Below are 19,010 nucleotides of genomic sequence, written 5' to 3'. Positions count from 1 at the left end.
TCGTGAAATGATTATTGCGCAATTCAGTTCTTTGTTGTTGCTGCACCTTGCAGGCGTATAAAGATGGCCTTACCTCACCTTGGCAATGAAGATGACGACGTAGCCAGGGAGAGAGACAGGGTTCTGAGTGGAAGGGCCAGCAATGACTTTCTACGCATCATGGATATTGTTAAGGTGACCTGAAAATGTATGATCATCTCTGCTGTTAGTGCATTTAGAAAGAAAAACAAATCAAAACGTTAAATTCATGATAATTCAATGGGATGTTCGTTTGAAATGTGTTAAATGAAAATGCATCTATTACCGGTACATCAAAGTAACTTTTTGATTTGTACATTGAAGGTTTGCAGGAAACCTTCAGCAGGTACCATCCTTCCCATTGAGGCTGCCTTGCATCTGTAAGATCTGGTTATATGGTTTACGTTATGAATGTCCACATATCTTTACTTATCGCTCATTGGATGTACATATTGGATATTGAGTGCAGGTGTACAACAAGAAACGAGGCCCTGCTGTTGACAGGATCACATTGGGAGTACGACCAGGCGAGGTAGTTACACTTATGAAGCTATTATGAACTATTCTTGATGATAAACATATTTTGTTTGCTTATTGGCTCCGCAATGGAATTTGGATGGAGGTTATGTTTTCACCCCTGTCTGTCTGTCTGTCTGTCTGTTTGTCTGTCTGTGAACAGAATATCTCGAAATGGATATGGATGGATTCGGACGAAATTTGGTGGACAGGTTGGGTATTAGAAATGATTAGATTTTGGTAAATGGGACCAAAAACGATATACAACAGGATATCTCAAAACGTTATGGACGAGTTGTGGTTAAACTTTGTGGACGAGTTGGTTAGGTGACGAGACCAAGCCGATTCGATTTTGGTTCAAGTCCGAATCCAGATCTGGCCTATCAGTGGGATACAAAACATAAACTGTTCAGCCTGGTGGAGGTATGCGCTCTATCGAGTGTAGTTCTAGTTACAATAATGAAATGTCATGGTGCTATGTCTGTGACATCTTTACAACAATTATGTGACCAGGCTAATGATTCTCATTGATCCAATTGTGACCAATATACAGTGCATTCAGAAAGTATTCAGACCCCTTCACTTTTTCACATTTTGTTATGTTGCAGCCTGATGCTGAAATCGTTTAAATTCTTTTTTTCCCTCATCAATCTACACTCAATACCCCATAATGACAAAGAGAAAACAGGATTTTAGAAAGTTTTGCAAATTTATTAAAAAGCAAAAACTGAAATATCACATTGACATAAGTATTCATACCCTTTGCTATGACACTTGAAATTTAGCTCAGGTGCCTCCCATGTCTCTTGATCATCTTTGAGATGTTTCTACACCTTGATTGGAGTCCACCTGTGGTAAATTCAATTGATTGGGCATGATTTGGAAAGGCACACACCTGTCTATATAAGGTCTCACAGCTGACATTGCATATCAGAGCAAAAACCAAGCCATGAGGTCGAAGGAAATGCCTGCAGAGCTCAGAGACAGGATTGTGTCGAGGCACAGATCTGGTGAAGCCTACAAAAAAATCTCTGCTGCATTGAAGGTTCCCAAGAGCACAGTGGCCTCCATAATTCTTAAATGGAAGAAGTTTGGAACAAGCAGGACTCTTCCTAGAGCTGGCTGTCCGGCCAAACTGAGCAATCGGGGGAGAAGGGCCTTGGTAAGAGAGGTGACCAAGAACCCGATGGTCACTCTGGCTGAGCTCCAGAGATCCTGTGTGGAGATGGGAGAAACTTCTAGAAGGAAGAAGGACAACCATCACTGCAACACTCCACCGATATGGGCTTTATGGCAGAGTGGCCAGACAGAAACCTCTCCTCAGTGAAAGACACATGAAAGCCCGCTTGGAGTTTGCAAAAAAGCACCTAAGGGATTCTCAGACTGTGAGAAACAAGATTCTGTGGTCTGATGAAACCAAGATTGAACTGTTTGGCTTCAATTCTAAGCATCATGTCTGGAGGAAACCAGGCACCACTCATCACCTGCCCAATACCATCCCAAAGGTGAAGCATGGTGGTGGCAGCATCATGCTGTGGGAGTGTTTTTCAGCAGCAGGGACTGGGGGACTGGTCAGGGTTGAGGGAACAATGAACGGAGCAAAGTACAGAGATATCCTTAATGAAAACCTGAAACAGAGCGCTCAGGACCTCAGACTGGGCCGAAGGTTCACCTTCCAACAGGACAATGACCATAAGCACACAGTCAAGACAACGCATGAGTAGCTTAGGGACAACTATGTGAAGGTCATTGAGTGGCCCAGCCAGGGCCCTGACTTTAACCCAATCGAACATCTCCGGAGAGACCTGAAAATGGCTGTCCACCGACGGTCCCCATCCAACCTGACAGAGCTTGAGAGGATCTGCAGAGAAGAATGGCAGAAAATCCCCAAATCCAGGTGTGCAAAGCTTGTCGGGTCATACCCAAGAAGGCTCGAGGCTGTAATCGCTGCCAAAGGTGCTTCAAGTAAGTACTGAGTTAAGGGTATGAATACTTTTGTCAATGTGATATTTCAGTTTTTTATTTTTAATAAATTTGCAAAACTTTCTAAAATCCTGTTTTCTCTTTGTCATTATGGGCTTTTGAGTGTAGATTGATGAGGGAAAAAATGAATTTAAACTATTTCAGCATAAGGCTGCAACATAACAAAATGTGAAAAAAGTGAAGGGATCTGAATACTTTCTGAATGCACTGTACATGCCATGAGAGGTTGCCTTTGGGGTAGGGTTTAATAATTTAATGCATACTTCTGAAATATCTGATGGTTCACTCCTCACAACTCAGTGCTTTGGTCTTCTGGGAGTGAATGGTGCTGGAAAAACTACAACCTTTAAGATGTTGACAGGGGATGAGGATATCACATGTGGAGAAGCTTTCCTCAAGGAATACAGGTACCTTATCTGTTTTACCTTTGATGAGGTATTGCTCATTTATTATCTCTAACGCCCCAGTCACACCGGGCCTGCGACCATGTTACGACCTAGCTGCGACCGAAAAATGTTGGAATCGCCGGGAAATCATAGAAAGAGCGCGCGACTGGTCGCAGAGGTCGTGGGTGATCGCCAGAGCAAAATCAGTCGCAGCAAGGTCGATGGTCATGTTCAAAACTTCTGACCTGCGATTCCAAATCGTAAGAGGTCGCAGACAGGTCTTACATGGTCATACCACCAGTCGCGCATGGACGCACCACCAGTCGTGCATGATCGCGGGTCAATTAGTCGCACGATTGGTCGTGTTACTGGTCCTGCCACCTGACGATTGGTGGTGCCACCTGTCGTACGACCTCACGATCAGTAGTGCGACCAGTCACGACCTGTCCCGACTGGTTGCACGACCTTACGATTGGTGGTACCACCAGTCTTTAGCTCGCAGCTCGCAGTCTTTAGCTTGCCAAGGCTGTGCGCGTTTACCTCAAGCACTACTACAACAACGTCCGCAGTGTCCGATGGCAGGATAACATGATCTAGGAACTGTTGTGTGAATGTTGTAATTTTGATATTTTTTTTGAGATATGTGTATCATATATTATATGCTATGTGTATGATCTATTTTTGCATATCTATTTTGCAATGAACTTGTACAATAAACATGCTATTTCATGGTATGTCAGGAGAAAAAGTAATAATTAGTTGTCTTTATTGTGCGTGTATGGTCTGAGTAATAAATGACTGGTTTATATTACAATGGAAAAAATTATTATTTTAAATACAAATTAAATCAATACATGTATACACAAACAAAGTTCTTTGTCAAAGTAAAATGTTTAACACAATAAAGTAATGTGCAGAACTAAGCTTCCAGGCCACAGCTCCCTTCTTGGGAGGCATAGCGAATTATAGTTTCATTTGAAAAGTTCGACGAAGTGTACTCCTTGAGAGGTAGGTGACTACTGATGCACAATCGCGAGCCTTTAGATCTGATCGAGCGACCCATCTCACGACTGGCTGTGACTGGCTGCGATTGTCTGCGATCGATGGTGCGAGTGGTCGCAGGTCGCCACGATTGATCGTACGATCGGTCGCTGATCGCCACCACTAGTCACACGATTACCTACGATTGATCTTGCGATCGATCTTCTCCAATCGTTAGTGATCGCACGACCACGCGTACCACCAATCGTACGATGACCTACCACCAGTCTTAAGAGCAATCGCACTATGCGATCGCAAATGGAGATCGTAGCAAACATTGCCGATTGGTCGTACCTCGGCCAAATTGCCACCAATCGCACGATCCAGAAAACGTACGATCCAGTGTGACTGAGGCCTAAGGGTATTCCAAAGGTGGTCATCACAGCAACATAAGACAGCACCTTTGGCAAACTACTCATACACGTATATTCTTATCAAACAATGGATTTTCCCAAAACAGTTTTTGAGAAAGTACAGTCGTGGCTAAAAATGTTGGCACCCTTGCACTTTTTTCAAATAATTCACCATTTCTTCCAGGAAATTGTTGAAATTAAAAAATCTTTTGGTATTGACATACGTATTTCTTTAGTTTGAAATGGAGCAAAACAAGAAAAGCTGAAAAAATACTAAATCTTAGCTTATTCCACACAGAAATCTTAAAATGGCCCGGACAATATTATTGGTACTTTTTAGAAGTTGTTAGAGATAATTGAATTTCAAGCTGGTGATTCTCCTTCTCATTGGAATTTAACTTTGGAATTCTTTGGAATTGAACTCACCTGTTGTGAGTTGCAGGTGCCTGCAATATAAAAATCACTCGTTCAACCAGTTTGAATAGAGAAAAGGAGTCATTCTGCTGTTTTGTGTCACTGCGTGTCCCGCAATGAACATGGAGAAAAGAAAGAAAACCAGAGAATTATCTGAGGAGGTCAGACACAAGATTGTAGCCAAGCATGGACAATCTCAAGGCTACAAGTCCATCTCCAGAGACCTTGATGTTCCTGTGTCCACCGTACGCAATGTTATCAGGAAGTTTAAGGCCCATGGCTCTGTAGCCAACCTCCCTGGATGTGGCCGCAAGAGAAAACTTGATCGAAGATTGCAGCAAAGGATTGTTCGAATGGTGGAGAAAGCACCTCGATCAACTGCCAAACAGATTCAAGCTGACCTTCAGATACAATGTACGAGTTTCAACTTGCACCATCCGTCACCACCTCAATGCAAAGAGACCCAGGAGGACCCCACTGCTGCTGAGAGAGAGACAAAAGAAAGCCTGACTGGAGTTTTCCAAAACACACCTGAACATGCCAATATCCTTCTGGGAGAATGTCCTGTGGACAGATGGGACCAAATTAGAGCTTTTTGGTAAAGCACATCATCTCTATGTTTACAGAAAACAAAATGAAGCCTTCAAAAAAAAAGAACACCTTCCCTACAGTCAAACATGGAGGAGGTTCGGTGATGTTTTGGGGTTATTGTGCAGCCTCTGGCACTGGGTGCCTTGAATGTGTGCATGGCATCATGAAATCAGGAGATTACCAAGGCATTTGGGAGCACAATGTTCAACCCAGTGTCAGAAAGCTGGGTCTCCGTCAAAGGTCATGGGTCTTGCAGCAGGACAATGACCCCAAAAACACTTCAAAAAATCACCCAGGAATGGTTCAAGACAAAACGTTGGACTGTTCTGAAGAGGCCAGCAATGAGTCCAGATCTAGATCCCATTGAACACCTGTGGGGAGATCTGAAAACAGCAGTTGGGAGAAGGCACCCTTCAAATCTGGGGGAACTGGAGCAGTTTGCACAAGAAGAGTGGAGCAAACTGCCAGTAGAGAGGTGTAGGAAGCTCATTCATGGCTAAAGGAAGCTCTTGACTGGAGTTATTTTGTCCAAAGTCTGTGCTACCAAATGTTAAGTCGAGGGTGTCAATAATTTTGTCAATGCCATTTTTTTTTTTTTTCTGATTTAAAAGGCTAAAGCTCACTATATTAAGCTCGGAATCAAAAACAAAGGTTCTGTAATATTAACAGTGAAATAAAGAATTGCGGAGGCCAAATATTTTTGTGAATTTCAAATTATTTTTAGGGAAAATTGTGAATTATTTGAAAAAAAGTGCAAGGGTGCCAATATTTTTGGCCATGACTGTACAAGTGTCCCGCCATGAGAAAGTGGAAGTCGTCTCTACTTCCACCCTGTAAATATGCTGGTGGTGGTCCGTACATTTATTAGTGTAATGCATAAAGTTAGACCAGCTTCTGTTTGTTTGAAATGGATACCTACTTGCAGTGAGATTGAATTTGCATCCATTGAGATAATCAAGTGTGATCCTCTAAAAAAGAGTCGAATTGGGTACTCGACACAAGTTAATGTTTCGGTGGCTTATAAACAATGTTGGATTTGTTACAATTCTATCATAGGTAAGGAAATTATTGCTGAGAAGCCATGATGCTTGAACCAATTTCGCCAAGTTTGTACCCACTCCATTGAACCAATCGGTGAATGTGCTGGGTGAGACAAATTCTGCATCACCATGAATTCCGCAAGATTTTGTATGCGTTTTTTGGAAAAGCTTTTTTGTATACAAAGTCTCGGATAATGGAATGGGAAGGTGACAGAGGGTAGCAGGCTTTGCACTGCCAGTGGGGGCAGTCGGAAACCAGGCAGATACAAGGGAAAGAACCAAACGGTATGAGCTCTGATCTCCTTTCCACCCACAAGGCCTTCATCCGCAGCTCGATGGAGTACTGCTCTCCCTTCTGGGCTGGCTCCCCTGCCTTACAGCTTGCTCAGCTTGACACTATGGAAACCAACCAAGGCCTTCAAGATAATTTGAATCTCCCATGATGAAGCTGAGTCTCTGGGCCTATCATTTCACATCGCAGAGTGGTCGGTGGTCTCTCTGTCTTATACCGCCTCCTTTCTGGAATTGAACCTCCTGCTCCTTTCGTGCTCTGTTCCCACCCCCAGGTTCCTGTAGGACACACACGGTCTACCAGCAACCCCCGTTCTGGTAAAATTCCAAAAATATAGAATCACTGCTGACCTCCACTCAATAGGTATTTCCTCTTTTTTCCACCTTTGGGACCAACTTCCTCGGTCTGTTCAATCTCATTCTTCCATAGAGGTTTTCAAGACAGCTGTTCACCACCATCTCGGATCATCCTCCATCCAAAACCATGATATTTTCTACCCCAGTTAATCCCGCTCCCAAAACCCACCTCTTTCCAAGCTTCGATTTTTTCCTGCACGAAATTTTACTTTTGTATCCATCTTGTCTACCTGATTGTCCTCCCTTAATGTCTCTTTCTTCCCCATATCCCTTACTTTTGTCCTCAACTCTGCCTTTGGTGTCCTCAACTACTATTTTGTCCCTCAACTCTGCTGTTGGTGTACTTCCTTTTGTTTTGTTACATCCTGATCCATTCTGTGTTCTAGCTTCTCCGTGAGCCTTGACTTTATATACAAAAAAGCTAAAGAGAGATAAGAGTGAAGGAAACGTAGCGACCTTAAAATAGATGTTGAGGAGTAAAAGTGGGTTTTGGGGGAGGCAGGTGTGGAGGGGAGAGCAGTGCTTATGAGGATACATAGTATACCAGGTAGAGATGGATGCCTATCTGAGGTGGTGATGTATTGTCAACATATGAATCCCTGGAAGGAAGAGCGTGATTTCACAAGGAAAGGAAGGATATATGCTTCTTATTCTTTGTGGTTTAATGCAATGATGTTGAGTGGCTTAGACTTCACAGCATCAAAGAGAGGCAGGTGTGAAGTGACGGCACCATCTCGTAGGGGACATCTGTACTCCATTCAGACGGAAACAATACCTGCACATTAAAGGTTTGAAACAGGTGCATTATGAGCTAGTATGACCACTCTAAATTGACCTCATGTGCTCGTTGCAGCGTGATTTCTGAACATCGAGCTGTCCACCAGCGCATGGGCTATTGCCCACAGTTTGATGCCATTGATGAGCTGTTGACTGCACGTGAACATCTCCAGCTCTACGCTCGGCTTCGCGGCATCCCGAAAGGAAGCGTTTCCAAGGTGAGATGTGCAAGTTTAATGCCACATTGATAGCTCAGAAGTAGTCATCATTGGTGGAAGCATAGCTGTGCCGCTGTTGCAATGGCCCTTGTAGGTTAGGGCAGGAATTTGTAATTTGTGAAAGGAATTATGACGTCATAGGTCACGTGGTATGGACGCCATCTTGGGAAAAAGTTACACCTCTATGTCTCCCAAACCGGTCAATGCAAAAAGTTGAAACAAGGCTCATTGTCAAGTACTCACCATGGCGAATAAGATACGTTGATGATGATGTCATCGGCACCTTCATTATGACATCATACTTAGACAAGTACAATGCTTGATCTGATCAGTATGATTTTTTTCCCTCTGCAACTGTTAGTCCGTTGGACACGAAATTTGGACCATAGGAGCGCCTCCTCCTGTCGAATTTTTAAAATAATTATGACGTCATAGGTCACGTGATACAGGCGCCATCTTGGAAAAAGCGAAAAACGTTGCACCTCCGTATCTCCGAAAGCGCTCCATGAAAAAAAAAAATATATGGCTCATTGTAAAGAACTCCATCCACATGGGAAATAGGTGGTAACGACATCATTGGTGCCTTAATTATGACGTCATAATTCGACAGGGACAACACTTAGTCTGATAAGTTTTAAATTCATTGAGCGTGATCTACGCAACAATTATATTAGATAATATAAATTTATGATGTCATCGCTCACGTGGACTGGCAGCCATATTGGATCAAAGAGAGAGAAAAAAACCTTCAAAAACAGAAGAGTTCGCATGCAACAAGTACACTGCACAGGGTAAGTATTCTATGAACACCATCTAGTTTGTGCACAGGCTTTTACACCAGGATGACAGTTTATAGCTGGGCTAACATTCAAACCCAGGCTAGACAGTTCAGAAGTGAATGTACATACCTCTAAGCGAACCTGCGAGCCCCTCCGAGGTAGTGCACTTTGCCTTTAAATGGTGTTGTCTGAGGTTTATTGCCAACTCTCTACGAACAGTCACCCTGATGTTTTGGAGGCAGGGAATTGTATTAAGCCATGCAGACAGACACAAGCTGTTCTTTACAGGGGATGTTTCGCGAATCAAGGATCACATGGAACCCAACGTCCAGTTGACCTTCTCGATTATCCAATTATTTTACAAATATATTAATTTATACAAAACTACACACAGAAATTCAAAAGTGTTCACGTCAAGGCTCGTACACTATTCACATATTACATATGCAAACTCTAGTTCTCCATAATGGCATGTGAACAACAGAATATTGGTAAATTACTTATGAAATTTATGGGATTCACATATTATGTACGCACATTTATCGTTCTCATTCGGCCATTACAAAAAAGTGCTCAGATTTTCAACTTTACCCCAATACAGCATGTTATTCCCTTCAGGCTTCAGAATAGACTTTAACATTCTTTCTTTATGCAAAGAGAAATGCTCAAACATTCATCGCTGAGATTCTATTCAAAACACACACACACACACACACACACACACACACACACACACACACAACTTAATCTCCCAACCTTCTTTCCCTTGCCGTGGAATTTGGGAAGTCAGTTTGTCTTTCTCTTTGTGCGGAGGTGCCTGGTCTCGGGTGAGCAACACCAGCAGCACGTTAACGAACAGGCCGTACAATTCCATACTGATAGGGGCATTATTTCGTCCTTCGGAAGGCCAAGTTAGCGCGTTAGGTTGTCTCACACCTTCTTCTCTAGCTTCTAGTGGCTTGTCTGGCTTCTAGCACAACCACAGGAAAAAGTCACAGGTGGAATGTAAATATGGAATAATTTGCATATACATGTCAATATAAAGACTTTTAGAGAAACAAATACAATATACAGTGCATTTAGAAAGTATTCAGACCCCTTCACTTTTTTCACATTTTGTTATGTTGCAGCCTTATGCTGAAATCGTTTAAATTCATTTTTTCCCTCATCAATCTACACTCAATACCCCATAATGACGAAGAGAAAACAGGATTTTAGAAAGTTTGGCAAATTTATTAAAAAGAAAAAACTGAAATATCACATTGACATAAGTATTCAGACCCTTTGCTATGACACTTGAAATTTAGCTCAGGTGCCTCCCATTTCTCTTGATCATCTTTGAGATGCTTCCACACCTTGATTGGAGTCCACCTGTGGTAAATTCAATTGATTGGACATGATTTGGAAAGGCACACACCTGCCTATATAAGGTCTCACAGCTGACAATGCATATCAGAGGAAAAACCAAGCCATGAGGTCGAAGGAACTGTCTGCAGAGCTCAGAGACAGGATTGTGTCGAGGCACAGATCTGGGGAAGCCGACAAAAAAATTTTCTGCTGCATTGAAGGTTCCCAAGAGCACAGTGGCCTCCATAATTCTTAAATGGAAGAAGTTTGGAACAACCAGGACTCTCCCTAGAGCTGGCCGCCCGGCCAAACTGAGCAATCAGGGGAGAAGGGCCTTGGTAAGAGAGGTGACCAAGAACCCGATGGTCACTCTGGCTGAGCTCCAGAGATCCTGTGTGGAGATGGGAGAAACTTCCAGAAGGACAACCATCACTGCAAAACTCCACCGATCTGGGCTTTATGGCAGAGTGGCCAGACGGAAGCCTCTCCTCAGTGAAAGACACATGAAAGCCCGCTTGGAATTTGCAACAAAGCACCTAAACTACTGGACAACCCTCCCATCTACTTTCTGAATAATCCTCTCCAAGAAGTTCTGTCACTCAAGCTTTTGGGTCTCACTATCTGCCATGATCTTTCCTGGGAAAACCACATTTCCAAGCTGGCCTCCAAAGCCAGTCGCCGACTGGGTATCCTCCGTCGTGCGAAGTCCTTCCTTGGCACACCTGAGCTCCTCACCACATACAAGGCTTTCATCCGCAGCTCAATGGAGTACTGCTCTCCCCTCTGGGCTGGTGCTCCTGCCTCACACCTAGCTCGTCTTCATGCTGTTGAAACCAAAGCGTTCAGAATCATTGGAATCTCCCGCGATGACGCTATCTCAGAGGGCCTTTCACTTAATCACCGCAGGCAGGTTGGTGGTCTTTCCGTCTTCTACCGACTCCTCTCCGGCCTTGCTGCCCCAGCTCTCTCTGTGCTCTGTCCCCCAAATATTCCTACAGGTCGCACAAGATCTGCCTGCAACCCTCTCATGGTTAAACTGCCAAAATCAAGACTCTCTGCTCACCTTCACTCCTTCATTCCTCTTTTCTCCCGCCTCTGGAACAAACTCCCTCACTCTCTTCAATCCCACTCCTCCCTCCAGGTCTTTAAAACGGCTATTCACCACCATCTCTTATCTTCCCCAATCCAAAACCTTGATCTTTTCTACCCCCGCTAATTTCACCCCAAATCCACTTTTTTGAGGTGACTTTTGACTTCTTTCCTGGAAGTCCTTGGTGTCCTTGCGTTTTGTACCTATCCTGCCTCCCCCCAGGCCCTCTCCCTCCAAAAACATCTCCCGATGTCCCTGCTCTCAAATGTTGTGTTTGTGTGCTTCCTCCCCTTCTCTCCCCATCTTGTCGACCGCTCCCCTTTTTATATACTTTGTTTGCTTGTTTGTTTGATTTGTTTGTTTGATAAATGTTAGCTCTTTCACGAGCCTCGACTCTGTATACAAAAAAAAAGAAGAAAAAAAAGGACTCTGAGACTGTGAGAAACAAGATTCTGTGGGCTTTCATGTGTCTTTCACTGAGGAGAGGCTTCTGTCTGGCCACTCTGCCATAAAGCCCAGATCGGTGGAGTGTTGCAGTGATGGTTGTCCTTCTGGAAGTTTCTCCCATCTCCACAAAGGATCTCTAGAGCTCAGACAGAGTGACCATCGGGTTCTTGGTCACCTCTCTTACCAAGGCCCTTCTCCCCCGATTGCTCAGTTTGGCCGGGCGGCCAGCTCTAGGAAGAGGTTGTTCCAAACTCTAGGAACAACTCTAGGACAAACTCCAGCTCTAGGTTGTTCCAAACTTCTTCCATTTAAGAATTATGGAGGCCACTGTGCTCTTGGGAAACTTCAATGCAGCAGAAATTTTTTTGTTGGCTTCCCCAAATTTGTGCCTCGACACAATCCTGTCTCTGAGCTCTGCAGGCAGTTCCTTCGACCTCATGGCTTGGTTTTTGCTCTGATATGCATTGTCAGCTGTGAGACCTTATATAGACAGGTGTGTGCCTTTCCAAATCATGTCCAATCAAGGTGTAGAAACATCTCAAAGATGATCAAGAGAAATGGGAGGAACCTGAGCTAAATTTCAAGTGTCATAGCAAAGGGTATGAATACTTATGTCAATGTGATATTTCAGTTTTTTCTTTTTAATAAATTTCCAAAACTTTCTGAAATCCTGTTTGCTCTTTGTCATTTTGGGGTATTGAGTGTAGATTGATGAGGGGAAAAATGAATTTAAACGATTTCAGCACAAGGCTGCAACACAACAAAATGTGAAAAAAGTGAAGGGGTCTGAATACTTTTTGAATGCACTGTATGTTTCCTTGGAAGATCCTTTAACACAGGAGGACGCCATTAATAACAACCATTCCTTTCACGCCATCAGACACATAGGGCTGCCACGCCATTTTCCCATTGGTTAGGGGGAGCAATTAGGGCTACCCACTCAGACGTGGGAAACGCGAATCGTTCATTTTCCCCAGCAAGCTGGTTCTCATTTTGCTGACCAAGGAAGGATGTTGGGCTGAATCAACTCAGGACCTTGAGATCTCAAGCCAGTGATCTTTACCGTTAAGCCACCACCAGGTCTGGAGGAAGTCATTATAGGCCCATAAAAGCCTGCACTAGTATTGCCACCTTATGATTGTTTGTCCGTGCTCTATTGTTTTTTTTTAATGCTCAGCATCAAGAAAGGAAGCAGCACGCAAGGACAAACAACCTTTAAGTTAGCCGTCTTTCAAGTCTTTAAATAAAAATAAAAATATTTAATCAATTTATTTTAATTTAATTTTTTTTAAATTATTTAAATAATAAAAAAAAAATTCTTAATTCATTCATTAAAATAAATTCATTAAATATTAATGAATTAATTTTTTTAATTAATTCCAATTTTAAAATTATAAATATTAAATGTACAAATTTTTTTTTTTTTAAATAAAATTTTTTTTTTTTTACGTTTTTACATTTTTTTTAAAATTTCATAGATTTAAAGTTAAATTAGTATTGAATAGGTCTTTAAGTCTATGATTGACTCAGCCAGACTTTTTTGTGGGTACTTGTTGGCAGGTAGCAGAAGAAGGTCTTACGCAGCTGGGGCTTCTGCGCTATGCCGACTGTACTGCTGGCACATACAGTGGGGGCAACAAAAGAAAGCTCAGCACTGCAGTGGCTCTCACCGGATCTCCTCCTGTGATCTTCTTGGTGAGTCTTTGCAACACATCATGTCTTCCTTCATGTGCACCGCAGGTTCAGTGCCTCAGACAACATTGCTCCGTATCAAATGGCGATGCAGTAACCAGCATTCTGCCTTGAACACCAGCCTCATCATGCTGAATTCTGAACAGATCCATGATATATTGTATGGCATTGCATCATTTCTTTTTGTTCAGGATGAGCCAACTGCAGGAATGGATCCACAGGCAAGGCGCTTTCTGTGGGAGTGCATTGGCAATGTGGTGCGTGAGGGACGATCAGTCATTTTGACCTCACACAGGTGTGAACCATTGTCTGTGACCTTGCGTGTGATCAGCTTTGACTTTCCTTTCACTATGATATAGGAATTCCAGGAGGATTATAAAGTTCTGGCATGGACGTACTCTATTTGAATATTATGGAGAATTACAACTGACATTTCATGTCAGTCGAATCCTGGTCGATCGCTGAATTAACGCCAGGGGGGTTGACTCAGCCTGTCATCCTTCCGAGGTCGGCTAATTGAGTACCAGTTCACTGGTAATTCCCTGCTTGTCGTAAAAGGCGACAAAAAGGGTTGGCGGCAGGAAGGGCATCCAGCCGTAAAACATTGCTTTAAAAAGGGGACCAAAAAAACAACAACAACCACGGTCCCCGAAAAAGGCCAACCCCCGCTTTGCGGGGAAAAATGGCCTCTAAATGTGGTTATTATTTCATGTAGCGTAAGGTTGTCAGATCAAAATGGTTTCCTTAGTGATGATGTTTTGTGAATTGTGTTTACCAGCATGGAGGAATGTGAGGCACTGTGCACCCGCATCGCTATCATGGTGAATGGAAGGTTCCAATGCTTGGGAAGTGTTCAACACCTGAAGAACAAGTGAGTTGGAGAAGGCAGCCATTTTAACTTGATTACTTCTACTACGACATCAGAACGAGCTATCGAGTCTTGCATTGCTACTTTCATATATTGTTGTCGATTGACGTGTTTCCAGATTTGGAGATGGCTACACACTTGAACTACGCTTGAGTGGAACTAAACCTGATGTTGGCCCAGTCGAGACCTTCTTGCATTCAGCCTTTCCGGGGGCCACTGTGCAAGAATGTCACCACACCACGCTGCGCTACCAGCTACCATTATTCGCTGGCGAGCAGGCCTGTTCTCTAAGTCGAGCCTTTGATTTGCTGGCTCAAGCCAAGGAGAGGCTCGGCCTGGAAGACTACTCCATCTCTCAAACAACACTGGATCAGGTGTGTCGCCAACAAAGGAGACGTGTCATTACCCTGCGCTCGCGAAGTGAAAAGCGGGGTTAAGCATTCGCTTACGTACGTGTGCCGTGCATGTCTGCATTTTTAGCCGCGTCGCAAGATGCTGGTCATAGAGTGCCCTCTGCTGTTGTTGTTGTTGTTCTTCTTCTTCTTGTTCTTCTTCTTCTTGTTCTTGCAGAGAAGACAAAACCTCAAAGCTCCACCCATTCTGGGAACCATAGCTCCACCCATTGTGGGAGAGGCTTCATATAAACAAATATCCACCATTTTATTAACTCGCATAGCTTTGAGGCCTGTTTTGTAGGCCCGTGGTGTCTTCCTCTCTCACACAGTTTTATTTCAAATCAAATTCGATATATCATTTCATTTTTCACAGTCGCTAACATAGTTTTAGACTCGGTTGAAAAAAAACGGGAAGAAAATCCGATGAAAGTTGCCCTTTATAGAACGAAATGAATTCTCAAAGGCCTGTAACTTCAAGTACATTGAGATATTATTTTTTTTAAATCGCGGCATGGTCAGTCATACACCGCCCGAAATAACAGACGGGAAAATGCCGAGATATATATATATATTTTGTTTAAATCGCAGCATGGTCAGTCATACACCGCCCGAAATAACAGATGGGAAAATGCCGAGATATATTAAAAATTCGTCCATTTGATGACAATCGTCACGATGAAATATTAAATTTATACGTCGTCACAATAATGTGGAGAGAGGAGCATAGCTTCGTTCACGTGTCGCCACATACGGGAAATTGCCGAGATATATATATTTTTAATCGCGGCATGGTCAGTCATACACTGCCTGAAATAACAGACGGGAAAATGCCGAGATATATTAAAAATTCGTCCATTTGATGACAATCGTCACGATGAAATATTTAATTTATACGTCGTCACAATAATGTGGAGAGAGGAGCATAGCTTCGTTCACGTGTCGCCACATACGGGAAATTGCCGAGATATATATTTTTTAAATCGCGGCATGGTCAGTCATACACCGCCTGAAATAACAGACGGGAAAATGCCGAGATATATTAAAAATTCGTCGCCACACACGGGAAATTGCCGAGATATATTTTCACTTTGCACAAAAATAACATCAAGTAATCGAATCAATAGGAATGTCCTGTGCCTATAACATCGACGTTATAGGCACAGCTGCATCTAGGCATTGTGTAACATCGACGCGGCTTTTGTTTTAATTAAAACTTTTTGTACTTGTTAAAATTCATTTTCTCAGCAACCATTGGTCTGATGGACACGAAATTTTCACCATAGGAGTGCCTCCTCCTTTAGAATATTTTAATGATAATCCTGACGTCATATGTCATGTAGTACAGGCGCCATCTTGGAAAAACCGAAAAACGTTGCACCTCTATATCTCCAAAACTGCTCTATGGAAAAAATTGAAACGTGGCTCATTGTAAATAACTCCATATGTGGAATAGGTGTTGTTAACGATGACGTCATTGGTGCCATAATTATGATGTCATAATTCGACAGGGACAATGCTTCGTCTGATCAGTTTGAAATTTATTGAGCATGATCTGTGCAACAATTATATTAGAGAATATAAATTTATGTCATTGCTCACGTGGTCTGGCAGCCATATTGGATCAAAAAAAAAGAAACGTTCAAAAACAAAAGAGTTGGCTCGCACCAAGTTGACTGCGCAGGGTAAGTATCTGTGATTACCATGTAGTTTCAGAAGCATCGGATGAAGGAGAAAAAACGTTTTTATCTTTATACTGCGTTTTTGTTAAGTTAAGATTTCCAATTATTATGGGCCATCTGCTTTCAGTTCATGGTTACATTGATTCGATTCTGAATGACCGCAGTTTTTTAAAGCAGAGATTAACATCCATTGAAGAATTCAATTTTTTGATTCCTTTTCATTGTAAAACTTAAAACAATACTTCTCTGTATCCTAAACAAATTCCAACTTCTTGTTTTCATCTGCAAGAATGAATGTCTTATTTTGCTAGGACAACTTAGACCTGGCAAAATCTCAACTGGCTCACAGACTGTTTGGGCCTTGGCTTCACTCGCCTTTCATTGTGGGAACAAGACTGAGACAAAACAAGCTCTGCCAATTTCTTATCCAATATTCTTTTTTTGTGAAGTAAATTAAGGCACAAAAGTTCTGGAATTTCTTAGTTATGTGTCCAGAGACCATGGCTATAGAGGAAAGAAACCTAATCAGGAAATTGGATGTGTAACAATGCAATGTAACAATCATGTCTCCCACAGATCTGCGCCGATACCCGTATAGACAGGGCACTCCAAAAGTCCTTGTGAAACTTTGAACGTTTGTAACTTTTGATGTACACACGAGAGGAAACAAACTACATATGAAAGTATAACTCATCAAGTTTTGTTGATGTTAATGTTATTATTAATGGTGTGTTTTAAATCCATAATTTCGCTCTCTTTCTTGATGAGTTTACATTTTCTGATGAGGCAACTTCTGCATCATTGGTCGAGTCAACCACCACAATTACCACATTTGGGGGACAGAAAACCTCAGGAAGTCTGGAAACATTAAAGAGACTCACCAAAAACCAATAAATCCCTGTCTGGGTTCTCTTAGGGAATCACGCATCATTGGTCCTTTCTTTTTTTTTGGAAGAAGAAACAGTCATGGATGGTGAACGTTGCTTTGCAATGTTGTGGAATTTATTTGTTCCTGAACTACGATGATAAGGTATTTCACATATCACCTTGTACCTGCAAGATGAGGCTCCTTGCCACTATGCTTCGAATGTGTGACGGTTCTTCATCGTTGTCTTCCCAGACGAGTGTATCGGTAGATGTGGACCAATTGCTTGGCCACCTCGTTCGCCTGACCTGATCCATTGGGCTACATTTTATGGGGAGATGTACAACTGTTGTTTACTCATCAAAACCACATTATTTGGATGTATCCAGAGCTATGATCACAAATGCATTTCATGACGTTACTCGGCAGCAACTGGAAAAATGTTTTATTGGAAGTTGGAAAATCGGATTGAGCGGTGTATTACGCGGGATGGCGGTTATGCTGAAGCCTAAAATTTGAACTGTATTGAGTAATCATGTGTACATTTAAAGTTATAAGAGTACAAAGTTGTACAACGACTGACTACATGAACACCCTGTACCTTGGCCACCCAAGTGGGTCCAGAAAGGGATCGGTGTCATTTAACACCAAATTAATTGGATCACACAATTGGGATATGGTTCATGGTTCAAGGCAATAATGACTCATATTGTTATTGCTTTTTATTATAACTAGAAACATCCAATCCTCCCAGTGGAACTCAGGAGGGAAGGGGTGGGGGGGGGGGGCTTATTGCTTATTGTCCCAAGAATCATTGAAAGTAACTAAGCTAGAAGAACCATGCACGATGGAGGAATTTGGTTGGAAATGGGGGGTAAAATTAAAAGTGAAGGGGAAGTAATAAAATAGGTAATAAAATAAAAGTACGAAAGGTGAATGCCACCAGTCTCTGATTGCAGTGATCATTGCAGCCAGGTGTAACGAGCTCCTCTGTTCTCAGCCCCATGGTTATGGGCACCTCGAGTGCCAACGGCTATCTGCAAATAGGCCTCTGAGGCACCACTCTGTTCCCCACACCTGCTGCCAATTCATACAAAACTCCACACACGCAGACTTTTCTTCTGGCAGCCCTGAACACGCCTCTGACTCCAATGCGACCTGACTAACTTGAGAATGTGTTGCTCCCACTCTAAACTCAAGACTAAAAACTAGAACGGCACTCGGTAGAGCGCATACCTCCGCCAGGCTGAACACTTTGTTTTGTATCTCACTGGTAGATCTGGATTAGGACCTTAACCAAAAACTAATCGGCTTGTTCTTGTCACCTAAGTTACTCATTCACAAGTTTATTCATAACTCGTCCATAACTTTTTTTAACATCATGTTATATATCGCTTTTAGCCCGATTTCTCAATGGTGAATCACGTAAAAAATTAAATAACTCTCATATCCGAATACATACTCAGATCTTCACCAAAATCTAATGTATTTGTCCTTATCACACACACAACCTGTCCACCAAGTTTCGTCCAAATCCATCGATAACTTTTTGAGATATCCTGCTATGTATCGTTTTTGGCCCTATTTACCAATGGTGAAGAATCACGTAAAAAATAAACAACTGTCATATCCGAATCCAAATTCAGATCTTCACCAAAATCGAATCTATTTGTCCTTGTCACGCACACAACCTGTCCAACAAGTTTCGGCCAAATCCGTCCATAACTTTTGGAGATATCCTGCTATGTATCGTTTTTGGCCCTATTTCCCAATGGTGAAGAATCACGTAAAAAATAAATAATTCTCATATCCTAATCCATATTCAGATCTTCACCAAAATCGAATCTATTTGTCCTTGTCAGA

At 42.5% G+C, this 19,010-nt stretch overlaps 1 protein-coding gene across 1 annotated transcript in view; it reads left to right on the top strand.

The window, feature by feature from the left end:
• LOC137416307 (phospholipid-transporting ATPase ABCA1-like) overlaps positions 1 to 19,010 on the top strand; it is a 203,631-nt gene that overhangs the window by 180,891 nt on the left and 3,730 nt on the right. The window contains exons 36-43 of the mRNA XM_078771422.1: positions 54 to 174; positions 488 to 550; positions 2,818 to 2,924; positions 7,844 to 7,985; positions 13,209 to 13,343; positions 13,532 to 13,635; positions 14,119 to 14,211; positions 14,327 to 14,582. Coding sequence (XP_078627548.1) covers positions 54 to 174; positions 488 to 550; positions 2,818 to 2,924; positions 7,844 to 7,985; positions 13,209 to 13,343; positions 13,532 to 13,635; positions 14,119 to 14,211; positions 14,327 to 14,582 — 1,021 coding nt within the window. The remainder of the gene's footprint in view (positions 1 to 53; positions 175 to 487; positions 551 to 2,817; positions 2,925 to 7,843; positions 7,986 to 13,208; positions 13,344 to 13,531; positions 13,636 to 14,118; positions 14,212 to 14,326; positions 14,583 to 19,010) is intronic.

Source organism: Myxine glutinosa, chromosome 1 (genome assembly GCF_964187855.1).
Source record: "Myxine glutinosa chromosome 1, kmMyxGlut1.1, whole genome shotgun sequence".
Classification (NCBI taxonomy): Eukaryota; Metazoa; Chordata; class Myxini; order Myxiniformes; family Myxinidae; genus Myxine; species Myxine glutinosa.
Note: the sequence above shows the minus strand (reverse complement) of the source record. Positions and strands in the feature narration are given on the sequence as shown.